The sequence below is a fragment of the Rhinopithecus roxellana genome, chromosome 1, assembly GCF_007565055.1.
Source record: "Rhinopithecus roxellana isolate Shanxi Qingling chromosome 1, ASM756505v1, whole genome shotgun sequence".
Classification (NCBI taxonomy): Eukaryota; Metazoa; Chordata; class Mammalia; order Primates; family Cercopithecidae; genus Rhinopithecus; species Rhinopithecus roxellana.
Window position 1 is genome coordinate 182,914,489 of NC_044549.1, and position 21,933 is coordinate 182,936,421.

At 45.9% G+C, this 21,933-nt stretch overlaps 1 protein-coding gene across 3 annotated transcripts in view; it reads right to left on the minus strand.

Annotated features, from left to right (window-relative positions):
* KY (kyphoscoliosis peptidase) overlaps window positions 1–21,694 on the minus strand; it is a 50,402-nt gene extending 28,708 nt beyond the window's left edge. The window contains exons 1-4 of one of the 3 annotated variants that reach the window (XM_010364845.2): window positions 21,503–21,694; window positions 18,163–18,225; window positions 14,064–14,126; window positions 813–887 (exon numbers count right to left, since the gene is read on the minus strand). In XM_010364845.2, the coding sequence (XP_010363147.2) occupies window positions 813–887; window positions 14,064–14,126; window positions 18,163–18,225; window positions 21,503–21,638 (337 nt within the window). In that variant the 5' untranslated portion in view covers window positions 21,639–21,694. Of the gene's footprint in view, window positions 1–797; window positions 888–14,063; window positions 14,127–18,162; window positions 18,226–21,502 lie in introns of all 3 variants that reach the window. The other 2 variants (XM_030934264.1, XM_010364846.2) reach the window with 2 other exon arrangements.
* Window positions 21,695–21,933: the final 239 nt, after the last annotated feature.

A 21,933-nucleotide genomic window follows, 5' to 3' on the forward strand; every position in this document is an offset into this window, starting at 1 on the left:
GTCACACAGCTGAAACATGAACCTAGACAGTTGACCCTAGAGCCTGACCTCTTTACAGTAGACTACTCTCTTGAGATCCTGACTGCTGACAACTACAGGACCAGACAGTTTTGGAGGACTTTGGCTCACTGCATGGACCTAAAGAGGACTTGAGCCTCAGTTGTTCTGCAGCCTCTGTTACTTTACCTGCATTCCTCCTGAGGTCCCTGTTTAGCAATAAGGTGGACAGATGCAGGGAGGGGACTGAGAAGGGAGTTGAGGAGAGATCATGGTCCTGGGCCTGGGCCTATGTGCACTGCACTGAGGGCTGCAAAGTATGCTGGTTAAGACCACAGGCTTCAGAGTCATACCTGGGTTCTGACCCACTTCCTAGCTGGGTGACATGGGTAGTCACTTCACCTCTCTAAGCCTCACTTTGCTGATCTAAAAAGTGGGGATGATATTAGTATACATCAAAAAGTTAAAAAGTTAATAAATGTTAAAGTACTTAGCATTTTGCATGCCACTTTTTGGGCAGTAAACAAATGGTATCTAAAAGCCACAGCAACAACACTCTTGTGATGCAATGTGTCTTCAGCTAAATGTCTTGTGTTACCTATGACTAATTCCAGAGATGCAAAATCAGTGGTAGCTGGGTGTGGAGAAAAGAGTCTCCAAGGATGAAGCTGTCATGCTTCTGCCTTTTCCCAGTTTGCAGGCCCATGTCACTCTTCTCCTTCCCTCAGAAGATGCTTGCGCTGGGATCTGGCCCAACCAGCTGCCTTCAATCCTCTCTGCCAGCCCTCCACCATGAGTACCTCTGTCATACATACGTTTAGCCAAAGAGAACTTCTTAAGTAGCTGGGGCATGGCATCTCGAGGGTGGACTTCTACAGTCAGTTGTGTCCCTACAAAGGAAAAGGAGATGACATTCTCAACCAGATGCTGCCAGGAAAGGGTAAGTGCCTCATGACTGATGATTGAATAACAAAACAATTAGTTTTAGAACTTTCTTTTGTGTGTACAAATCATCCTTGCTTTTTTCTTTAAATCAAAACAACAAACCAAGCAGATAGTTTCCAGATTCAGGCAAGATGGAGTAAAGCATACTCAGCCCTGTCTCTCCCATTGAATGCAATTATAAACAATGTACCGAATGTAAGGGGCAACTATTAGAGGATTCTGCAAAGTAAATAATAGAATAACTGGCAAAGACTGGGAAGAATTTTTAAAGCATTAGCAAATTGACAGTGAATTTATCATTCTTCTTCCCCCTCTGATATCATCTAGACTGAACGTAAAGGCATTCTCAAACCCAGAAGGGTGCAGTGGATGCAGAAAAAGAGCACACAAGAGAAATTCTCTCTTTCTGGCCTGCAGAGTGAGAAAGGGAACCCCTAAGAGTCAGAGAAAGTGAAAGAAATCTTTTGTTGTTTTTCACCCTCTTTATTGTTATTTCCCAACTCAGTCCCCAGGCAATTCTGTTGGTAGCAATGGCAGCAGTGATGTTGGTGGCCATGCAGGCACCTACAACTTTGGGGCGAGGATAACTATTTTCTTATACCAGAGAAGTTACAGTCCCAAGAAAAGGAGGGCAAATATTTATTGTTTTTTCTCTCTGTTTTCTGCTGATTTGCCCCAGATGCAGACACAGTTGTGGGGCAGAGTGAGGAAACTGAAGCTCCAGCTTTTTAGGTAGAGGAATGAGAAATGGGTCATGAAGAGGGGGGAGCTCAAGAAGGCAATTCCATAAAGTTGTAGATGGACTCCTGTGGTCACCTCTGAACTGTGCATGCATAGATCTCATCCTAAACATCATACCACAGTCTTCAGGAAGTAAACTATGGGGTAGATTAATGCCCAGGTCCCAGACTGGCCACTGGGTGGTGCACATGCAGGGCAGATCTGTATAGCATTGCAAAGTCTACAATTCAAAATTCCTCAGCTACGAAGACTCAGGAAAATCTTAATTTGAAAAGGAAAAGATAATCAACAGATGCCAACTCCACACAACTCCACACACAAAAAACCAGCCACAATAACATGCTTTAACAAGTAATGGCAAATAGTTTTGAGATAAATGGAAAGATATAAAGTATCAGCAATAAAAAGAAGATATAAAGGAGAAGTAAGTGAAGATTTTAGACTGAAAAATACGGTTAAAAATCCTCTGGATATACTCAATAGCAGAATGAAAATGACAGAGAACACAGAGAACTTGAAGATAGATCAGCAGGTATTGTCCAGTTTGAACAACAGAAAATGTGAATAGTGGCTCAGGGATCTGTAGGTCCATACCTAAAAGTCTAACATTCATGTGACTGAAGTCTCAGAAGGCAAACAGAAATAATGTGATGCAGAAAAAATATTTGAGGAAATAATGAAAACTTCTGAAATCTGGCAAAAAACATAACACCTTACTGATTCAAGAAACTCAGTGAATTCTAAACAGGATAAACATAAGAAAATCCAAGTCCAGATGCATAATCAAACTATTAAAGAAAAAAATATGGAAAGTAGCCAGTGAAAAGTGATGTAAAGCCAAGAGAATTTGGTACCAACACACTTGCTCCAAAAGAAATGCTAACAGAAGTTCTTCAGATGGAAGAGAAATTATACCAGAGGAAAACTTGGAAGAGGGATAGAAATGGTAAATATCTAGATAAATATATTAGTCTGCTCTCCTCTCAAGTTCTTGACAATATGAATAATAATGGAAAGAAATAATTATAACATCTGATAAGTTTTTGATAGATGTAAAATATATGACAACTACAACATAGAGTAGGAGAGTGAATGTACCTATATGGAGGTAAGATTTCCTCATTCTACTTGAAATGTTAATATTAACTATAATTAGATTATGAAAAGTTAAGTACATATAATACATACAAAAATAGGTATATATGGAGATATAGTAAAAAACTTAAAGGCAAATTTAAATGTAATTCTGAAAGGCAAGGAAAGCAGGAAAGAGGAAACAGAGGCACAAACAGAAAACGAATAATAATGTAGAAAACCTAAATACAAATGTATCAATAATTACATTAAGTGTAAATGGTCTAAACATACTAATTAAAAAATAGAGATTGTCAGAAAGGGTAAATACGTAAGATTAAACTACATTCAGTTTCCAAGGATCCAACTTTAACTACTATGATATAGGTTGGTTAAGTGAAAAGATAACAGAAAGCTGGAGTTGCTATATTAATATCAGACAAAGCAGACTTCAGAGAAAGGAAAATATCAGGGATAGAGGAATATTAGCAAGAAGACATAACAACCTTCAATATGCATATGTCAAACAACAACAAAGTTTTAAAATGCATGAAACCAGAACTGATAGGACAAAAGGAGGAACAGACAAATCTATTTTCTATGTATTTGCTGATTTTTCAGTCATTGAGAGAATTAATTGAAAGAAAATCAGCAAATACATAGAAGAAATGAGCTACACAATGAATAAAATTTATTTGATGTTTATAAAAGATTCCATCTAATAACGGCACAACACACATTCATGTCAAATGCCCATTGAATAGTCACCAAGATGGACTACATCCTTGGTCACAAAACAAATCTTAAAAACTTGAAGAGAACTGAAATCATACAAAACTCTTCTCTGACCATAATGAACTAAACTAGAAGTAAAAAACAGAAAGCAACTGGAAAATTTCCAAATGTTAAAAATTAACATACTTTCAAATCACACATAGATCAAAGAAGAAGTCTCAAGGAAAATTCAAAAATATTTTGAACTCATTGAAAATGAAAACAAAACATATCAAAATGTGTGAGATGAAGCCAAAGCAGTGCTTCAAGGGGAAATTTGTAGCATTAAATTCTTATTACAGAAAAAAGAAAGGTTTCAAATCAACAATCTAAGCTTCCATTTTAAGAAAGTAGAGAAATGAAGACTAAATCCAAGGCAAGCAGAAGGAAGAAAATCATAAAATGAGAGAATAAATCACTGAAATTAAAAACAACAGCAGAGCATAATGAATGAAACTAAATGCTGGTTCTTTTTAAAGATCAGTAAAAAAAAAAGAGGTAAGACACAAATCAGGGGTAAATACACCAATATCAGGAATGAAATGAGGGCTATCACTATAGGCCCTCATAAGTATTAAAATAATAATAAAGGAATGCTACAAAACCTACACATACATAATTTCTACAACTTAGAATAATATTGGGAACAAGTCATAGATGTCCACTCTCATTGATCCTAATAATATTGTACTGGAAGTCCCACCCTGTGTAATAAGACAAGAAAGAGAAATAAAAGGCATACAGATTGGCAAGGAAGAAATAAAACTGTCCTTATTTACAGCTGATATGTCTGTCTACATAGAAAATCCCAAGTAATCTCCAAGAAAAAGCTCCTAGAACTAATAAGTTAGTTTAGCATGGTCACAGTATACAAGGTTAACATACCAACATCAATTATATTTCTGTATATTGGCCATAAGCAATTGGAGATGGAATTTAAAAATAACCATTTCCCATAGTTCCAAAATTAAAATATTAGTTATAAATCTAAAACAAACAAAAATCCCAAACATGGGCAATAATCGCGTACTGAAAACTCCAAAATATGATTAAACACATTAAAGAGGACTTAAATAGATGGGGAGACATACCATGTTTATGGATTGGAAGCCTTAAAATTGTCAAGTGGGCAATTCTTTCAAAACTGATGTATAGATTTAATGCAAGTTCAACCAAACACTTTGGGGGAACTGTGCAAATACATAATTATAAAATATAGACATCCAGGCACAGGAACTGGAATAACTAAACTAATTTTGAAAAAAAAGATGGGAGGACTCCTACTCTTTGATTTTAAGATGCATTAATGAAGATGCTGTAATCACAACAGTGTGATGTTGGTAAGAGGACAAACAGATCAATAAACAGAATAATAAAAAATAGATTCACATAAAAATAGCAAAATAAATTTTTACAAAAGTGCAAAGGCAATTCAATTGGAAAAAGGGAAAAAGAACAGATATTTTACCATAAAAGAGATTATGGATGGAAAATAAGCACATGAAAAGACGTTCAGCATCATCAGCCATTAGGAAAAGGCAAGTTAAAACCAAAATGAGACATTACATCTATTAGAAGAGCAATAATATACAACTGGCCCTTGAACAACATGGTTTTGAACTGCACAAGTCCACTCATATGTCCTTTTTTCTGCCAGATGCAGATGGAGAGTACTGTTCGTGGAGTACAAAACTCGCATACAGAGGACCAACTTTTCCTATATGGGGTTTCTGCAGGGACGACTGTGGGACTTGAGTATGCCCACATTTGGTTATATGTGGGTGGTCCTGGAACCAATCCCCCATGTATACTGAGGGGTGACTGTAATTTAAAAATAGTGATAATATCATATGCTGACAAGGATGCAGAGAAATTGGATCTCATATATTGCTAGTGGGATTGTAAAATAGAACAGTCACTCTGGAAAATAGTTTGGCAGTTTCTTATAAAACAAAACATGTACTTACCATACAACCTAAAAATTGCCCTGTTGGGCATTTATCCCAGAGAAATGAAAACTTATGTTCACACAAAAACCTGTACACAAATGTTTATATAGCAGCTCTATTCACAATCACCCCAAACTGGAAACAACTTAAAAGTCCTTCAGTGAGTGAATTGGATAAATAACCTGTGGTACATCTGTATCAAGAAATAGTTCTCGGCTGAGCATGATGGCTCATGCCTGTAATCCCTTTGGGAGGGATCCCAAAGCACTTTGGGAGGCCGAGGTGGTTGGATCACTTGAGGTCAGGAGTTTGAGACCAGCCCGGCCAACATGGTGAAACCCCATCTCTACTAAAAATACAAAGATTAGCTGGGCAAGGTGGCAGGCACCTGTAACGCCAGCTACTCGGGAGGTTGAGGCAGGAGAATCGCTTGGACCTGGGAGGCAGAGGTTGCAGTGAGCCAAGATCGTGCCATTGCACTTCAGCCTGGACAACAGAGCGAGAGTCTGTTTAAAAAAAAAAAGTACTTCGCAACAATACAAGGGAACTCTTAAGAGTGATGGGAGGATTAGAGTCCACACAAGATAATTTTAAAGAGGGTAATAGAACTGCTGTATATTCTGATAGTGGTGTATTCTGTATATTCTGATGATGGTAACCACCATGGTGGTGGTTACACAAATCTATGCATATGTTAGCAATCAGAACTGCACACTACAAAAATTCAATTTTACTGTATGTTAATTTAAAATAAAAATAAAAGCAAAAATACCAACTACACACAAAAAAACCCAAGCAGAATTAAAACAAAAACTTGGATGGCACAGAAAGATATAAAGTAGAAAGTGAAACTCCTTTAAGACTTCATTTCTACATTTAAAAATCCAAAGCAGATTACAGTAAACATATTTTTCATAACTTGCTTTCTTCATTTAAATCTTTACATGTCAGTAAGCATAGCCATATGTTATCATTTCAAATGGCTGCATAATATTCCATTTTGTAGATGGTTTATAATCCATATAAGCAATCCCTATTTGTATGTATGTAAAGTGATTTGCACACTTTGCAAATCAGTTCCTTTGAATAAATTCTTAAGTATGAATCAAATAATATGGATATTTTATTTTATTTTATTTTATTTTTTGAGATGGAGTCTCGCTCTGTCGTCCAGGCTGGAGTGCTTTGGCCAGATCTCAGCTCACTGCAAGCTCCACCTCCGGGGTTCACGCCATTCTCCTGCCTCAGCCTCCTGAGTAGCTGGGACTACAGGCGCCCGCCACCTCGCCCGGCTAGTTTTTTGTATTTTTTAGTAGAGACGGGGTTTCACCGTGTTAGCCAGGATGGTCTCGATCTCCTGACCTCATGATCCGCCCATCTCAGCCTCCCAAAGTGCTGGGATTACAGGCTTGAGCCACCATGCCCGGCCAATATGGATATTTTAAAGGCTTTTGTTAGATATTGGCAAATTTTTCTCATGAACGATTTTATCGGTTTATGAGCTCATCAGTACTAGGCAAGAGAATGCCCATTTTGCACATTCTTGCCGTGCTTGATTGCAAAATTGGTCACAAAGTGCAATACTTTGCACTTCCTCCCAATGAGAGGTCTTTTGTTCCACCCCTTGAATCTGGGCTGGGCTTTTGATTTGGTTTGGCCAATTAGCACATGGCAGAAGTGATGTTGCACAAATTCTGAGTCTAGGCTTCTAGAGACTTTGAGGTTTCCATTCTCATTCTTGGGATCCCAGCCATAACTGCCATGTGAATGAGCCAGGTTGTAGATGAGAGCTCACATGGAGCAGAGCATAGCCTCTCAGGTGAGGCTATCCCAGACCAGCTGGTCTCCAGTCAACCCACCAGCTGACAACAAGCACATGAGCAAGTCCACCCAAGATCCAAGATCAGCTGGGTATGGATCCAATGAGAGTTTCTAGCCAAACTGCAGATTGGTGAGCTCGTAAATGCTTATTGTCTAAAGCTGCTAAGTTGTGTGGTGGTTTGTAACGCAGAAATAGATCACACATACACTCACTGATGTTTGGTTTTATCAACCCTTTAAATTTTTATCAATGAATAATAATACCTGGTTGCTTTGTATATTTAGTTTTATTGTAGTATTCTTTGCATATACTTATTTACCATTTTAACTTCTTATTTTGTGAATTGGCTATTTTCCTATTGAAGTATTATTTTTTCCTCGTTGATTTTGTAAAACTTCCTTTTATAACCCTTTGTCTGCTAAATGCGTTGCAATTATGTTTCGTAGAATAACAATACTGTCTTTTTTGTGTAACTCATAAACTTGTTCTGCATGCCAAAGAGGGTCATTCTCAAACAATTTGAAAAGATACAATGTGGCCTCTGCCAAGCATAGCTTTGAAGGGGTTAACATTCAAGTGCAGTTTCCAGCATATTCAATGTTGAGAGAAAATCAGCCTTGTGAGTTTATAATTAAAACATTAAGTATTTCAGAGTTTAAGGCATAATTCAGTTCTGGTCGTAGGATCGGGTGCTATCACCATCAGCAGCAAATACTTCCTGTGTGTCTTCCCATCATGAGTGAGGCATGGGTCTGTTCTCCTTTTCACTTTCTCCACCTCAAACCCTCTGAGGTGTCTTTTAAAGTGAGTGCTAAGTGATACTTGACTTCAAGATGCCTTGTGAAAAGTGAATTGAGAAACATGTTCACTCTCTCCCCTCTCATAGGTCACAACACACAATGATCTGAGTAGTCCTATAGTAAAGAACTCTATTTGACCCAATACTATTTTATCAAACACAATTTGGAAAATGCTGGACTGGAACAATCTCCATAAGCTTAGAGAAACTGCAAAAGTGAACAACTTACTGGCATAGGGTTCAACAACGAATCTCTTCCCCAAACTTCTTATAATGCCCAGGTACTTTCACACACACACCTGACAATCTTTGTTAATTAATTGCTTCAGGCAGCCACTTCCAATCAGTCAGAGTTAATGAAAAACATGAAACCTGTTTGCCATCCTGTGTTAGGTGTCCTAAGCCATGTCTCTATGGGTATTAGCCATGTCCCACTTCAGCCATGTCTCTTTGTGAAAGAGTGATCAAGCTGAAAAACAAACTGCTGTTCAAGTGCCTCCAGGGCAGGGTGTGGAGGTGGGCTCACGTTCGGAGCATGGCCCTGGCCCAGAAGCTCCAGCCATCACTATTCCTAATCCCTTCTCTCCTTTCTGCGATTCCTCTTCCCTCTTGGACAGGCGTCAATGTCCAATATTTTCCTGAATCCCACTTCCTGGTTCTCCCCCAAAGCTGTGCTGCTGCTTAGCATTCCCTCAAGGAAAACAGCCAATTTCTCGGCCTCCCTAATCTGCGTAGGAGTGTGATTCCTGCTCTCACTTACAGGTGTGTGAGGGCACCACTGGGAGGCTTTGCTGGCTCCAGGAGCTGGGCCTGGGCTGGACACGCTGTTTCAAGGGGAAGAGCATTCACAATATAGCTTTATGCTTCCTTAAGGCATGGAGTGGAGAGAGTTTGCTGGCTATGATGCTCCTGGATCAAATAAAACTCTTAATTTAAGAAAAAATATTAATGTGGCCAATCTCTAACAGAGAGTAGATCATTAGGAGCAAAATTTGCGGTCAGATCTAAACCCTAAGTACAGCCTAAGTACAGCACAGTACATTATTCGAATCTTGACTATTAACCATCACAACCAAACCTACAGGAGGCCCTTCCTGGGATTCCAGGCTGCCTGGCTGACCTCTCTCATGCACCCCTCCCCAGCTCCACCAGCTGTCAACAAAGTCACATTTCTGAAGCTGCAGTTTTGACCATCTTAGTTAAGAGCTTGTTAGAGATTATTTTCTGCTAATCCTAAGAAGTGGCTCCTTGGCCCCTTTCCTAGACCCCACCAGCTCTCCTTCCTTGCTTGTTCCCCGCCTTCTCAGAAACAGAGCACACAGGCAAGCACGAGAATGTCCACATGCTTACTGCCCTGCACCTGCCTTTCACCCAGTCAGTTTTCTCCTACCTGACAGCTGCTCTCCAGATCTCTTCGGGTTTCAATCAGGATTTATCTAAAGGCCTAATTGGCTCAGAACACCTAACGCAGTATGGCAAACAGGTTTCGTGTTTTTCATTAACTCTGACTGATTGGAAGTGGCTGCCTGAAGGGATCAATTAACAAAGACTGTCAGGTGTGTGTGTGTGTGTGCATGTGCACGGTGTATATATGTGTGCAGGGGTCATGGGATTCATGTGAAATACTTGCCATCATTGGTTTAAGGTGTTTGTTAACTTTTTCTATAACAGGCTGGCACATTTACAGCCTTTTTTCTTCTACCTTGGAGTGTTTTTTTTTCCCTGCAGTAGCTTAGAGTCAGGAAAACAGCTAAAGCATTGGTAGTTTAAAAAAAAAAAAAAACCCTTAAATAGTCCCTGGTTAGGTATTCAACAGAGACATGCTGTGATTCCACCCAGGATGCAGTAGTCAGGAAGTGGAGAGCAGTGACATCCCAGGAATGAGCATGCTAGATGGTGACAGGGACTGTCTAGCTCTGTATAACATGCTGGAACACCACCCTTAGGGGGTACTGCCAGACACAGCATGAAAACCCCACTCAGCAGCTCTCATTGTGAGATGACAAGCTAGTGTTCCAGAGCTCAGGGCTGCCACTAGGCATCTGCTGGTGTGCATGATGAAGGTCATCACTGGCAGCCCTGCCCCTGGCTTCCATTAGGAACTGAAAACAAAGGACCATTCATAATTCCTTCTATGGGCTGGAGCTCCACAGGGAGGTCTGAGGTCTGGAAACATGGCACTCTGACCCCAGTGCACTCATGATCAAAGAAGGCTACTCTACAAAGTGTTTGCATGGGAATAAGGGCTGATGACCTCGAGGACAGAAGCCCCAACAGAAAACTGACTCCCCAAGAATGTTCTTTGGGGTCAGGCATGGTGGCTTATGCCTGTAATCCCAGTATTTTGGGAAGCTGAGGGAGGGGGGTCACTTGAGCCTAGGGGTTTGAGACCATTCTGGGCAACATAGTGAGACCCCATCTCTACAAAAAATAAAAAAAAAACCCAGCCATGTGGTGGCACTCACCTGTGGCCCTGGCCCCAGCTACTCAGGCGGCTGAGGAAGGAGGATCACTTGAGCCCAGGAGTTTGAGGCTGGAGTGAGCTGTGATCCAGCCTGGGCCACAGAGTGAGACCCTGTCTCAAAAAAAAAAAAAAAAAAAAAAAAAAAAAAAAAAGAATGTCCTTTGCAGGGGCTCCTTGTGATTACCCACCTTCCATTCATTCAACCCACACACCCACTACAGATCCATCTCCAAAGCCCCTTCCCTGACCCAAGATTCCAATGTTCCTTTGTCACCTGTTGCATAAAGTCTACCATTGAAAGGGAGGCTGAGGAGGAGGGATAATGTTGAACCATTCCGAGCAACGAGTTCAGACTGAAACCTTAGGCTGCACGTTGAGGGTGGGGGTACTGCACCCAGATCAGCACCACCAGATTGGTCCCTGTCCTGTATGGAAGGGACAGTATGGTGGAGTAGTTAAGCCCGCCGGTTTCGAGAGCACACAGACATGGGTTCAACTTCTGGGTCTGGTATGTGCTAACTGTGCGACTTCAGGCAAGTTATTTAAATCTCTCTGAGCTTCTCTATCTGTAAAATCAGGATGATAACCTTCCACAGAAGACGGGTGTGGAGATTAAATGAGGTGAGCCATGAGAGGGGCTTAGCTTAATATCTGGCACACACCAAGTGTCCTGCCTCTGGTTACCGCTATTACTGTGATAGAGCTTGCAAGAAGGCTTCTCTGGGGGCTGATGTGGTTCTCAGAACACAGCCCAAAGGTTGTCAAGGCTCATGGGATGAATAAGAAAGTGGCACATGGAGTAACGATTCCCTGGCCACTGCTTTCCAAAATGGCAGGTGCTGGCACCAACCTCCACAAAGCCAAATTTGAATTCATGTTTCTTTCCCAACCTGCTCCTCCTGCATCTCCCTCACCTTCATCCTCCCCATTGCTCAGGTCCCTAGCCTTGACTCCTCTCTTTCTTGTATACCCCAAATTCACACCATGGGGGAACGTCTCCTGCTGGATTATCATGATGCCTCTTAAGGGTTGTCTTGCTTCCAACCTTGCCCCCTCTGTTTATTCTCTACGCATTGGAGGCTGTCATGTTTACAACCATCTAATGGTTTCCAATCGCACTCAGATTAGAAGCCTCCCAGGCCCTGCCAACTCTGCCCTGTGTCCTCTCTGGCTCTTCTCCTGCTACCCCCACCTTGCCCCATGCCCCTCCCTTCCTCTCCACAGCACAGTTGCCTGCTCCTTGAACACGCAGACACGCTCCTGCCCGGGGGCCTTCACACTCACTGCTCCCTCTGCTGGAAGCCCTTCCCCAGATACCCACATCATTTGTTCTTCATTCTTTCCTTGCTTAGGTGTCACTTTCCCAGTGAGACCTTTCTCACCTACTCCACTTTAAATTGTCCCCTGGGATAGGCTGAAGAATGACCTTTAGAGATATCCATGCCAGAATCCCTGGAACCTGTGAATGTTACCTTATATGGCAAAGAGGACTATGCGGATGTGATTAAATTAAGGATCTCGAGATAGAGAGACCATCCTGATTATCTGGCTGGGCCCTGAATGCAACCACACGTATCCTTATACAAGGGAGCACAGGGAGATTCAGCTATTTATAAGCAGAGAAGGCAATGTGACAATGGAAGCAGAGATTGGAGTGAGGCAGCCACAAGCCATGGTGGGCCTGCAGCCTCTAGCAGCAGGAAGAGGCAAGTAACGAAGGCACCCCTAGAGCCTCTAAAAATAGCCGGCCCTGCTGACACTTTGACTTTAGCCCTGTGAAACAGATTTTGGACTTCTGGGCTCCAGAAGTGTAAGAGAACAAATCTGTGGTATTTTAAGCCACCTCATTTGTGGAAATTTCCTAGAGCTGCTATAGGAAATGAATACATAACCCTGCACAGCCCCAGACCCCCATTCCCACATACACTCCTTATCATCCTGCTTTACTTCCCCTCATGCCTTATCTGGATCAGGGTGTTTGACTTGTCAGGATTGTCTGTGTCTCCTCACTAGGATGTCAGCTCCACAAGAACAGCGGCCTTTGTCTGTCTTCTTCACTAAGTGAGGTAAGTGGTGCTAATCCACTCTCATTAGAGCCAGATATCTCCGAGTCCTTTTTTTTGTGTTGAGCCATGTGTAGTTGAGTTCATTTTCAAGAAGCAACAGCATGTGGGCTTGTCCTTGTGGTTTCTAGGGCTGGTGGCAGGTCCTGCGGGGCCCACAGAGGTCTCTAAGGCCTGTCTTAGAGCTGTACTCTCAGGAATTCTGGCCTAAAGGGACACTGGCCTGTACTGTGAGGAGAGCCAGCTCCCCCATGCTGGTAACCCCAGTTGGCTGGCCTTTCATCACGACCTGCCAGCGACTTCCTCTAGAGAAGCTGGTCCACCTGTATTTCAGAGAGCAATTCCCTGAGAGGTTCCAATCCTCCAGGGCCTCCAGAGTCCTCCTGCTTCATGTGGGGCGTGGGGGAAGTCACTGCCTCTGAATTTGATCAGATAATTTCCTTGCAGGTTAGGACATCAACTCTCAGAGCAAGCGTGATGAACTCTTACGGCTGAGCCTGTGAGAGCACACAGACACCAGGGCCCAGTATTTAATGCAGAGCAGTTAACCAAGGTGGGAGTGAGACTCTCTAACCTGGCCTCCCGCCACCACTGCTGTGGGGCCCTCCTGTCTCTATCTTGTCATGTGCTCAGATCCAGTCAACTGTAGAGTCAGTGATGCTCTTGCCTGCCTTCCCCGAGTCCCCAGAGCCTGTCCCCAAAAAGTGAGGACTCCCAACGAAGGTGCCTCTCACTCTGCCTTGCTGTGGCAAACTCACTGGATAGGATGCCCTGGGAAGGCTCAGTCTCAGCAGGAGAGGCCGAATAACTGCTATGGGTCAGGACAAGGGAATAACTGCTATGGCTCAGCTTGGATGCCATGAGCCAGCAGGAGGGAGACTGGTTTCCAGGGGAGATGAGGAAGCAGAGATGTGTGAAGGTTAACAGCTGAGGCCTTGCTGGGGGTCAGGCTGCCCAGCTCTGACTCTTGCTGGCCATGTGATCTTGGACACATGACAGCCTTTCCAAGCCTCAGTTTACTCATCTGTAATTTGAGGATGGTAAAGTGGAGTACCTGTCAAACAGGATTACTGTGAAGCTTAATTTACATGAGAATAAGTGCATAAGTCTGCCACATGGTTAGCATTCAACAAAGGCTGAATGTTGAATGTTGAATAGTGATGACAGTAATAGTGAAGATGATGATAGCAGCGGGCTCTGAGGCCCACGGGCTTTATTTCTTGATCTCATGGTGAGGGGAAGACTCAGACCATGCAGCCTCTTGCTGCTTCCCGTGAGACACAGGGAGAGGAAAAGGGTTTTCCAAAACCCATGGGCGCAGAGAGGACTCTGCTCCCCATAGTCTGAGCTCCACATCCTGGGCTGTCACTGGCCAGAGCATCAGGTCTGGGCACACGTCTGCAGGGGAAGTCATGGCTAGCAGTGAATCACTTACCTTGGCTGTTGTAGGAAGTGATCACCTGGGGCTGCTGAGGGTGCTGCTTCTCCACCAAGTTTTCTATTTAAGGAAGACAGAGAGGCCTGCAGTGACCACTGGGGAATTCACCCCAGGCAGAGCAAAGAGCTGTATGTGTTTGCAGGAAAGGTGGGCTGGCGAGGCCAAGCACATCCCCAGGCCTAAATGTGTGCACACCCTCACAGTGTGCACATGTGCAAACCAGCACAACGACACTGTGCATGGAGACAAATGCCTGGAAACCCATGTGCACATACCCCTTGTGCCTCTTATCAGGTGCCAGCACACGCTGGGTTTCTTCTGGAACAGGCTACCAGTCTTCCATGGTCTTTGTAGCCATAACTCCCAACTTTGGTGTCACCAGGCACAGTTTCAAAAGCACTGTCCATACACAGATGCCTCACTGATCTTCACACCTTTCTGTGGAGCAGGCTGGGAGGTTCTGACCTGGGACTTGAACCCCAGGTCTTCTGACTCCCAGTTGAGCCTTCTGCATCTTTTTTTTTTTTTTTTGATATAGAGTTTCGCTCTGTCCCCCAGGCTGGAGGGCAGTGGCGCGATCTCCGCTCCCTGAAAGCATTACCTCCCGGGTTCATGCCATTCTCCTGCCTCAGCCTCCCGAGTAGCTGGGACTACAGGCGCCCGCCACCACGCCTGGCTAATTTTTTTGTATTTTTAGTAGAGATGGGGTTTCACCGTGTTAGCCAGGATGGTCTTGATTTCCTGACCTCGTGATCCACCCGCCTCGGCCTCCCAAAGTGCTGGGATTATAGGCGTGAGCCACTGCGCCCAGCCGAGCCTCCTGCTTCTTGATGAGAAGCAGCAGCCTAGGAGATGGGATGATGTGTAGTTTGGTTCTGTTTCACAAACATTTGCAGGGCATGCACTCTACGCACATTCTCTCCACATGCTGGGATATTTCTGTCCCTGGGACACAGAGTTGTCCTCAGTGCCTAGAGGGGTCAGGCTGCCATGGAGTGATGCCTAGTTCCTGCCATTGGCCAAGAAGCGGGAGCTCACAGGCTTACTTGCCCTCCTATGGGAAGCATGACCTTTCCTCCCTTCTTTACAGTTGCTGCTGTGGCCTGCTTAGTGAGGCTGCCCTTGAACCTCTGCTTCAGAGGGGTGAGGGAAAGGCTGGTCAAGGGGAGGATGGTGGCAGCTGGAGGTTCACCCACCACTACCACCCTGGCCTGCCATCTTCTCTCTATAGTTTCCTGCTGGCTTGCAGTGGGTTTGTCACTGGAGGTGACCACTGGGACCAGTGCCTCAGTGTGGAAACAAGTATGCCTCTGGGGCATTGGCCTGAACAGGTCCATTTAGATGATTCTTCTTGTGCAGATCAGCCACTCAGTGGTTCCCATGCCTGGGCCCACGCAGAAGCCAATCAAGGTGGGGGGTGAGGTACTGAGCCAGGCTGGATTTGTGATCCAGCTGACAGGGTCTTGCCCTGGAAAGCCTGCCTGCTCCAGCCTTCTCCTATGAACAGGCCCAGCTAGGTCCCTGAGCCCCACACTAGTCAGCTGAGGGCCAGGTCCACTGTGTATTCCAATACAGGGTGATGTGGCATGCGGGGCTGGAGCCCCAGACCAGGCGAGGACAGGGAGGCCAGGGCCGCCTCCTGCAGGCACAGCTGGCAGTGCTTCGGCTGGCTGAGGGAGGAAACAAGATCCGGGAAGGGAATCCTCAAGGAGGGTGATTGGCTGGCATAGCTGCTGTGGGGTATTTATAGTCAAGGCTGCACAATTGGTTTCCCTTTAGCTGTGGGGCGTCAGTCCCTGTGCTACTAGGCAGACTTTGTTCAGGACCAAGGAAAGTAGCCAATCACAGCAGGGGAAGCCCGTTGCTGGGCAAGCTATTGGGGTGGGGTGGCGGGGGTGAGGAGGCGGCTGGGCCCAAACACCTGCTGCTTCGAAAAGTTTGGAGCTCTCTAGTCTCAGCACCCTGCCAATGCCCCAGCCCAAGCACTGCACGGGGTAGCAAGAGGGGGAATATGTGCCCTTCTGGATCAACCCCATGCTCAGCAGCATCTGTGTGCACTCCACCAGCACATGCCATCAGCCACTGCCTTCTGAGATGGAAGCCATCCAGTTACCAGGGCTAGGCAGCCTGCTGGTTACCAGGGCTGGGTGCCTTGGGCACCAGTAAGGCGGGTATGAGAAAAGGTCAGCTTCAATACCTGCACTCAGAATCTCAGCATCAGAAAACACAGAAAGAAACTAATTTTAATTTCTGCATGCATGCAAACGTACCATTTGAAAAATAAATGAAATTTTGCTTTACACATGTTGGTGGAATGGTAGAAGCGTCATTTTTTCTGGGCTCAGGGCCTCTGTAGAGCCTCTCTCCAGCCCTGCATGTACCTGAAACTCCCAGTTCTCATGGTGGTTTTGCAAGAACTATTTTAATCATCTTCTATCAGCTGACACATAGTGCTAAGACTCACTTCATGTCTTTTACAAGAGTCTTGTAATGGTCTTGTAATAGTCAATGTGTCACTTTGTGTTTTGTGATATTTTTCCACTAACCTTCTCCTAAATCAGAAACCCAGAAGATGGTAAAAATAGAATGAATTCAGTATATTTCAATCTTCTCCTGATGTAATAACATGCCTGAGAAGCCCTAAGATGAGTGTCAGGCAACTCAGGCAAGGTATGAGAGAGCTGCAACCAACAAGGATGCTGTGCTTCTTTGCTTCCACCTGTGGCTTGCTTGCCCGCTCACCCACTCACACATGGGCTGAGCATGCATGCCTTCCATGCCCTGCATGGCCATTTCTGTGGCTAACAGGTCTCTGGGGGTCTGATTCTTATCAAAATTCTCAATAGCCCATAGCAGAGTTTTGTTAGCTTTGGCGTCTACTTCAGTAGAGCTAAAGCTGGCATGTCTACCAACTGATGGCCCCTGTAGCAAGGTTACAGGGAAGCCATTGTACCCATGCATGTCTATCGGTTAGGACACAGAGGGGGTGGTTCCCTGGCAATGGCAGAGTGGGGGTGGGGTGTGTGTCTTGAGGACTCCTACCAAAGGCAGGGAACACAGGAAGCCTCTTCACCGAGACTCACCTGCAGTGCATTATAATCCCAATCATTTTAACATAGCTCCCCTGAGGGCAGTGTTCTTGGTTGTCTTTTTCACTGTTTCATTTCCAGTATTTAGACTCATGTCTGGCACAAAGTAAGCACTATAGGCATTTGTGGACAGAATGAGTGAATGAATTCACTTTTAGAACTTCGTCTTTCCCTTTCATTATTGTCAGAAGGATGGTAGAACATAGCAGTTTAGTCCTATTCATCTGCAATCCTATTTCCCCATTTGTGTCATGGAGGGTGGTTCCTTTAGACTGGCATTTGATAAGCCAGTCATCTGATCCCAGGGCTTACTTAGCTGGGGGCAGATGGAGTTCTCTACTGGGGTTCTGGGAGTAGAGGTTTGGTCTCCACTAGAACCCTCATGTGCCCACTGTGCAATGTCCCTGATGTTTGTCCCTGGAGGCTGGGCTAATGAACTCTAAAGGGGATAGGATAAAGCCTATTATAGTCGGCCCCTTAGTGTTCCCAAAGAGATCCTGGGCCTGGGGCGGCAGATGCCTGGCACCAGAAAAAAGAGGCTTTGGAAGCTGACTTCTTATTGTATTTTGGGTCCAGGCCAACAGGAAGCTATAGAACCCTTGAGTGGCATCTTCTCAGGCTTCAAGTCATACCGTCCCAAGGCAGACCACTGTCCTCTCTGCTGGGAAACATTTTCAAAAGATAGATGGCTGCCTCTTATAGGAGCACACTCAAACCTCACCATCCCAAGGGATGTTAAGTCCTCCCTTACAGCTCAGCCAGCAAATGGGTGCTCAAGTTCCTGGCACTGTTCTTCAGCCACAGCCTCCAGGAGAGCAGGGGACCTGACACCAGGGACCACTTCCCACAGTCACAGTGATCCTAGAGGCCTGGCTGGGTCAGGAGCAGCCACTTTCTGTTCAGTGGTTAGATGTCTAGGGCCAGTCTTCAAATGAGTGAAACCCAATCCTTCCAGTTATTATTCAATGTATTAAATCCTATAGGTTGAAAGGAAAAAGAGAATTTACCGTGAAGGTCATTTCCTTCTAATTTCTGCCATCTTCGGACTCCATTTCCAATGCCTTGGAATCCTGCAAAATAACAAGTTTCTCTGAGGTGGGAGACCCAGGGCAAAAGAGTGATGTGCCAGTTGCAGACTTATCTGGGTTATGGTAGAGCAGGTGGATCTTGGCTCTCTTGGAATGTGAGAGAGGCTACCCATGAATCAGATGCCCCTGAGGAAATGAATGCAACTTTCAAAATCCAAAACATTTAAAAAGTGTTAAAACAGTTTTCAAGGGCAGTGGGGTTGGTTATCAGGATCATTTGGGGAGAATTTTTGTAGTAGAGATGCCCATTTTCCACTTCCACCTCTCCACTGCATACATATGAAAGCATTATTTTAGAAGTCATTTGCTATCCACGTTGCCTGCCTATTTCTGTAAGTGGTGAATCACTCACTTTTAGAGTCTTGATATAGAGTGGGGGGAGTGGGCTAAGACTGTCAATCCCAGTGGGAACGGGAAATGACAGTTGCCAGTTCTCTTGGCCTCCCTTGCAGCTAGAGGGTAAACACGTATGGCCTAGCCATGGCCAATCCGATGTACCTGTGTTTCACTCTGCCTTGGGACCTGGTGATGCAACAGGGAAGGGAAGGAAAGCTCTCACTCTGGCTGCGGCTGCAAGTGGTAGCCGCAAGGTCGAGTTCCTGGCACAGCATGGGGATACGTTCTGGCAGCGGGTGCTGCTGCAATAAAATTGAGATTCTGGCGTGGAAGGAGTATTCAGTGCTCCTTGGTGGCCGAGGAGGTTTCCTCACTAGACCAGCTCTGTGGTACTGCTTGTGGCATTGTTCCTGGAAGTTCAGCCTTGAGTCTTATTCTCCAGCCCTCTCAACCACTCAGGGGCCATCACTCCCTTCTTAATACCCTTCTTTTCTGCAGAGTCCCCCACAGCCAGTGCCAGTGACTTACCACTTGGAACCCTCATGACACACCTATGGAGTAGAATACACAAATCACATAGATTTTTGGGATAAGGCCTGAGACTTCAAAACTCATTGGGTCTTGCTGCAGGCAGCTATAGGCTATATCCTCTACTGCCGCAGGAATATATGCACTCTACTTTCTGATAGGAGTTGAGGGCTTTCAGGCACGTTTTGGAGAAGAACTGTTCTAGGGAAATGACTGGGAGGATGCTAGGGCCTTACAGAAATAGGAGAGAACATCTGCTGGCTCTGTAGCCCAAATTGCTAGTGATCTAGCCTGTCCACACTCTCCTTGCCTTCTTGTCCTCCTGACTCTTTTCTTCCACAAGGCCACCAGCAGAAGGGCCACTGGTTACAGATTACTCCATCCTCTTCATTGCAACAATAACTGAGCTTTGATCTTTTCTGACATGGAGCCTAGGCCCTCTTTTACATAGCCAAGGAAGATCCACTCTCCAGTGGAGGACCTGGAGTGCGGAGGAGAAAGGAGGAGATACCTGGAAGTGAGCATGGGTTTGTTTTAGATCTTTGCACCCATGGGAGGCTTTGGAACAAGCTGATCTTGTTGGGCATTTTCCTCCCTTAGGCTGTTTTTTGAGGAAGGGGTCTGCAGGCTGGCTTACCCTGGGGTCTCCTGAATATCATTGTTGACCATCAGGCATCAAAAGTCATGCACTTTCCCTCTTCTCTGCTCTGGTTGTGAATAAGTGACAGAGATCTGTACACTGTCATTCATAGCATCTGTGAGAAACGGCCATCAGGAAAATATTTGGAGAAAAAGCTCAGCAGAAAGGGCCCAGCCATTAGGGGTCTTTTTTCTCTGTCATAGTCACAAGTGTGCATACATCAGTCTGGAGTCATGGCGAGTTTGTGCTAGGTGTTGGGCACCTCTCAGGGCAGTCCTGACGCCTGGTATTTCCTGGGCTTCTCTGCATTCTTTGCCCTTTCTAGTGTCAGAGTCTTTAGAAGTGACGTGGTCAGAGAGGATTGGGAGTAGGGGACTCGTGAGCTGACCTGGAACTAGGCCTCACCACACACTGGAGAAGGCATTCTGAACTGTGGTACACGTATTCAGAGCAGTCTCATTTCTATCAAGAAGTTGATGCCCTCTGCTGATTTTCTAACTACAAATACCCTAGACAGGACATTTCCCCTTCTCCCAAGAGCAGGTCTGAGAACTAAAGAGTCAACAAATCCAAACAACTCCTGCTTCAGTCAGGAATCAGCCCTCAGACTAGAGTGCCTGTCAACATACTCAGCCATCTAGATTCTGTTTCTTTCCCCTGCCTGCCTTCCCAAGAAGTCCCCAGGGCTCCGGGGGCAGCTCTAGCCTATGTGGCTGGTAGTGGCAAGGCCATCCACAGCAGCATTACTTTAGCAAGGCAGGTGGAAGGTGGATGTTCAACGCGCATAGAGGCTCTGGGGACAGAAGAACCAAGGACAGAGCAGCAGCAGGAATTCCAAGGAGCTCCAGAGCTGGAGGGGAGGAGAGAGGCAGAAGTCATTCTCCTGCATGGACTGTCAGGCCTAACTTCTAAAGAACTGGCCCACAATCCGCCTAGTGCATCCTCACACCAGCCTCGGAGACAGCTTGCCATCCAGGACCCTGAGGTTCTCTGGCTTTTCAGGGGCTTATTTAACCTCCCTTATCATCCATCTGTACTCTATTCACATTGTGTTCTGTCGTCTGGAGAACAGAGAGGCCTGGATCCTGCTTTCCACAATCACTCTGTAAACAGTCACTTTATTTTACCAATCTACAATTTTTAAATTTACCAGAAAATATGTACGACAAGTAAAATTGATGGATAAGTTCAAGTGGAGACAGCAGGTTTCAAATCTTACCCTATCCAAACCTGCGTTCCTTTTACGCCTTTCATGCCTGCCATCTATAGGAGGCTAGGAGAAAGTCTCAAGAAAGGAGAAACTGAGGCTGTACATGGTGCAGGGCCACACAGGGAGCTCCCCATCTCAAAGTCTGACTCAGCACAAAGGTTTCCCAGCGTCCCCTGTGCCCTGCAGTGTGCTGTGGGAGGGGAGCAGGCCTCTGTTACCCGTGAGTGAACCCTGAGGCTTCCAGTCTTGCTCTCCCTGTCAGGGAGTGGCTGGGAGGAAAAAGACTCCCAGGGGTGACGGAAGCACCCACAGGCCTGCACAGGGAGTCAAACTGGGGCAATCACGGGGCTGCGCGTTGCCACGGGACTGCGCGTTGCCACGGGACGCCGGTGCCACTGCGGGGAAGCGACGGCAGCCATGGGGGAGAGGGTCGGGCTCGCAGACCTCGTTCGGGGGAGCAATGGGCGCCCCCCGGCGGGCGGGCCCTTGTGGCACGGAGGCCGAGGTGCCGGGGGACCCGGGGACCCGGGTCGGGCGCGCGTTACCTCCTCGGCGCTGCAGCAGCGCGCTCGGGTCCGCCTGCTGGTCTGAGTGCGTACCCTGTGCGGCGCGCCGCTTCTCCGAGTGCACGATCAGCAGCATGTCGATAGATACGGCGTTGATGTCCTTCTTCAGCTCCATGATGCCGCCTCCCTTCCGACCTGGGCGCCGCGGCCGCACACTAGGCTGCTCGCGCTGCAAATGGCCCCGTGCGCGCAGCTGCCCCACACGGGAGAGGGCGAGGGCGCGGGAGAGGGCGCTCCCCCGCCGCTGGAGCTGCAGGGCGCCGCGTTTCGCTGACTCTGCCAAACACGCCATTAGGGCCCTCCTGGGAGGGCGCTACCCTAATGAAGCGGTTCTAAGTCACCTTTGAAAGGAAATCCCCAGGCCCAAGCCTTGACCTGCACCGGGGCCATAGTCGGCAGAGGCGGCCGGT